Below are 4,696 nucleotides of genomic sequence, written 5' to 3'. Positions count from 1 at the left end.
ACAAATATAAGCAGGAAACAAGTCTGCATGCATAACATTCATACACAGAAGTCTGAATGTAAACTACAATCAGTTGCCAGTATCAACAAAATGAGCAGGCAGTTAGCTCTTGGTTTGTCTTGGTGGGTTTTTTTAAAATCTTTTTTAATTTTCTGTGTGAAATTTTATATATGTGAAAGGGAATTATATAGCACTTACTACTGCCAGACACAATATCAGCAAACATCAAACATCTTCAATGCACAGCTCTGTAAATGCATCTCATTTTTGACCTCCAACATTCTTGCTGAAAGTCTAGGTCACAGAACAGGACATCAGAGCCCTTCCTTTGTGTGATTTAAGCTCATGATTGTGACTCACAGTTAAACAGAGAGCACTGTCAATAACATTGGTAAAGGATGACATTTGGAGAAAATTTCTCCCCTCTGATCTTCACAGCATAAATAACGCTTAGTCTGTACATGTTCCAAGTGCAGGACTCCTACTGAAGTTTCATTTAAAAAAAAAAAAAAGAGTACAGAATACACAGAATAGATCTCCACTGGTGATAAGAGACTCGCTGCATGAAATAAAGAACAACTTTGCCCTTAATTTGATCTCAAGCTCTTCCCTGCTTCCCCATATTCCATCCGAAAGATCCATGTGTAGCTGTGTTTTTCAGTCATGTTGCAAGTGTGATAGAAGAGGAAGCACACTGCCTCTGATGGCTAATACGAAACACGTAATTCCAATGAACAAAACCAAAATCATTTGGTTAAGATCAGTTGATGAGAAAACATCTGTTGTGTACTTCAGTATGATGATGTATAATCTCAGCAGAAGGAATAACGGTGAATGTTCAATGTAAGCAGCAGAAAAGCCTCTGTCTTCAGAGTGCTGATGCATTACTGTATTTTCAGTATTAATACAGATTTTTTTGTGTATGTGTGATGGAAAAACTATTGAAAGCCTTTCAATTAGAGGGACAATAAAAAACTACACCTTCTACTATAAAATTCTGCTAATGTAATTATAGTTGTGCTTTAAATACAACCATAGGGCTTTTATTTTCCATCAAGGCAACATAATACTCCTCCTGCATCAGAGCACCATTTGCTGAGCAACTTTACTGTGCATTAACAGAGTCACTTTCACCTAGTTGTGCTCATGTAAATCAACCTCTATGGTTTTTTGTAACTCACCAGAACTGTCTCTTTATTCTCCTAACTTTTCCAGTTAGGGAAATCGAGCTCATGGAAAAAAATGCATTTGATGTACATAAGCTTCCAATAGTTGGCCTACAAAAGCGACACGAACAATGTGCTTTTTCCTCCTACTGAATTTTTTTTTTTTTTTTGCTTCCTAGGACAGCTTTCATGACAGGAGCAATCCTAGCACAGACAGTTCCAGGCGACTGCTTTCATTGGGAACGGTAATTGAACAAGTCTCAGTAGTTACAGACCCCACTGTGTCAAGGTCTACACTAGCATGCACTAAACACCAGAGAAACAACACATAAGGAAATTTTAACCTAAAAGCAACAGGAATAACCTGACAAACTGTTCATATGTCTGCAGTAAGCAAGTCAAGCAAGAGAACTTTGACTTGTCCCAGTTACAGGGACAGGCACTAAACTTGACCACTGACTGGGTGTCAAAGATTCCGACAAAAAGAATAATGGCTTCTTAAACACTATTATTGAGAACAAACTAGTGTAGTTTAACAGTAATCACAGCTTAAGATAACCTTTGGAGAGCTGTCAGAAATTATTAAACATTGTTAATACATAAAATTAGCTGTTTTCAGCATTCGTCTCAGTCTGAGAAAAAAATTGCTAGGATAGCTATTAGCATGCTTAAGTCAAAGTTTTACAGAAAACTGGCCAGCTTGCAAAATTCTGGGAAAAATTCACTTCTGAGTATCATTTACAAGTGAACTTCAATTTAAGCACTGACATTTGCTAAAAGCCAGAAGAAAAATTCAAGATTCCACTTAGGATGGAATTTTTGAACATAAGAGAAAAAAAGAAGTGAGTGTCTCTGGCATAAGGTCAGTCCTTGTTCAAGAACTTGGCTTTGGAGTGTTAGGTTTTGCATGGAAAAAGTCTAGGTGGATGGGGAGAGGTTAATGCTAGAAGAAATGGAAGATAAATAAACACTTCATACAAAAACATTTTGGGTTTTCAGTGGATTTTAAAATGGGGCACGAGAAATCAATATATTGACTATTAACATCTATCATTATTAATTTGAAACCCATTTCCATATTTCTACCTTTGATGATATGTTGTTAAAAATACTCTCATTACTATTATCTGTATCATATGGCAGAGATTTTTTTTATTTCTAAAAAATATATTCTTAGCACCCATACTTGAATGTGGAAAAAGCCTAAAAAACAATAAAAGCCAGAACTGGAGTAAAAAACACCAAACCACATGCACTTTTCACTCTTACCATTGGCAAGTGACAACTCTAATCAATGCAAGTACAGTAATCAGCTGGAACTTTTGCCTCTATAATAACAAGCTTAAAAGAAATAGAAAAATAATATTTGAGAATATATGAACTTAAAACACTAGTGTGATTGAAGGTGCTTGCAGCTAAGGCATCTTTGCTTATTTCCTCTTAGGAAGCAGCAGATGCTCAGGCAATAGATGTCCAGGCATCTTCCTCACTAGAACACACCAAACCTCTCAGAAACTCCCGAAAGACCAATTCAAATAGGTCTTCAGATCTATAATAAAAAAATCTGATAACACAATCTTCAAAATTAGCAACTCCAACACCGCAGACAGAGAATAACTGCCCTAACCAGTCTGTCCTTCAGTTGGCTTGGACAATCTGCAATTAGAAGTCTCTCTGAAGTCCCTTAGCAGCAAAAGTGAAGGAACAGGAGTTCATACGGGAACAAAGGCATCAAGTGAGATTCATAGTCTCAAAGTAGGCACTGGAAATAAGAAAAAAAAATCCCAGTATTTCCTAAGACAAAAGCCGCAATATGCTCGCTGGAATGCAGGGGAAAAAAGAAAAGGGCCATATGAAATTCGGGGGAAAATAATCCTAGAGGTGTGAGAGAAAGAAACTGTATAAATATCAGTATGTCCAAACCAATCTGTGCTCTTATTAATCATAATTCTAAAATGATAAAACGACTCTCTTTTTGAGTGAAAACAGTCATTGATGTCACATGCTTCATTATGGAAAGGATTTATGCAGTTTCCTCTTTGCAATGTTCCACGTGTTCTACTTTTCAAAGTTCTCTTACAGCAACTACCAGGCACTACAGTGCCAACTCACATTTAAAAACTGAGAGACATCATGGAAGAAAGAGAGGTAAGGAGTTTTGCTCCAAAATGTTTTAGTATATTAAAAAGCTGAAAATTAAATAAAGCAAAGGATACTAGCTTTAATTCAGAATTGAAATTAAGAGGTCAGATTCCTTTGCTTTATTGGTGGCAAGTTTATACCAAAATTATTTGTAATACCTTGCAGAAACTATAAACACATCATATTCACAGCAAATCCCCACTTCTATTAGAAGAAGGTTCTTCACCCAGAGGATGGTTGCGCACTGGAACAGGCTCCCCAGGGAAGTGGTCACAGCACCAAGCCTGACAGAGTTTAAGAAATTTGGACAATACTCTCAGGCACATAGTGTAACTCCTGGGGTATCCTATGCAGGGCTAAGAGTTGGACTTGATGATTCTTGTGGGTCCCTTTCAACTCAGCATATTCTGCGATTCTATATTTGAAGCAAAATTTGGACTCTAAGCCAGCATTAACAGTTCTGACGTAAATTTGTGCCACTTTAATGCTTTTCATGACCTTTATTTTAAGTCAAGGCCCTCTTCAAGGACATTGGTAGTTACACTCTCTTGCGATTGCTAAAAAGAAAAATACACCTTATGTCTCATGCTCTTTGATTTCAAGTGGATGAAAGGCCATTCATGGGTACCCAACACTGCTGCACCCTTTTTCATCTGTTTTGCTTAAACAAGCAATGAATTAATTCTCACCAGTGACCTCATTAGCATAGACTTCCTTGCATCTGCAGTATAAAAAGTGCTCCATAAAAAGAAATTCTATTTTATCTTGCACCAGTCAAGACTTTTAAAGCTACTATTTGATATACAAATGAACTAGCTCACCTTTTTCTTATTTACTTGTAGAAATAGCTTGTCTATCTGCTCCAAAAGACACCAGTGATGTTGATTTACAGGATATAGCAATGGAGTCAGACTTCGCTAAGGACCAGGTAACTTTATTTTTATCCTGGTGTCTCCATCAAGCCACTTTAAAGAGGAATTGAAGTTCTTCTACACAGTTTAGAAGCCTCTTTCAAAATGTGCAGTATTTCCATTTGTTAACTAGAGTGTTTTCAAGGCAATCCTGCTTGAGCCATAACAAATGGGAAGAAACACAGAAGAGTATAATAAAAAAAAATTCCATCACGAGATCAAAGATTACCCACTAAAAAGAGAGCCCTAATTTGGGGTCAGCACTTCACAGCAAAGTAATCAGTCAGAAGACTATTTGTTGCAATGCTACTTGCTGTAGCACACAATAGGAAATGATCACCTGTAAATTATTTTGAGGATGGAACGAAGATTTGGGACTTGCTGTAGCACACAATAGGAAATGATCACCTGTAAATTATTTTGAGGATGGAACGAAGATTTGGGACTTGCTGTAGCACACAATAGGAAATGATCACC

The 4,696-nt window shown here is 36.9% G+C and overlaps 1 protein-coding gene across 1 annotated transcript in view; it reads right to left on the bottom strand.

Annotated features, from left to right (window-relative positions):
- Nucleotides 1-3,808: 3,808 nt before the first annotated feature.
- The window catches only part of LOC108494007 (arylsulfatase B-like), a 7,341-nt gene continuing 6,453 nt past the window's right edge, over nucleotides 3,809-4,696 (bottom strand). Inside the window, exon 4 of the mRNA XM_017808073.1 lies at nucleotides 3,809-3,865. Within this exon, the coding sequence (XP_017663562.1) occupies nucleotides 3,809-3,865 (57 nt within the window). The remainder of the gene's footprint in view (nucleotides 3,866-4,696) is intronic.

This window comes from Lepidothrix coronata, unplaced genomic scaffold (assembly GCF_001604755.1).
Source record: "Lepidothrix coronata isolate B3197 unplaced genomic scaffold, Lepidothrix_coronata-1.0 Scaffold22, whole genome shotgun sequence".
In the NCBI taxonomy this organism is placed as follows: Eukaryota; Metazoa; Chordata; class Aves; order Passeriformes; family Pipridae; genus Lepidothrix; species Lepidothrix coronata.
The sequence above is the reverse complement of the archived record's forward strand: the minus strand, read 5'-3'. Positions and strand labels throughout refer to the sequence as shown.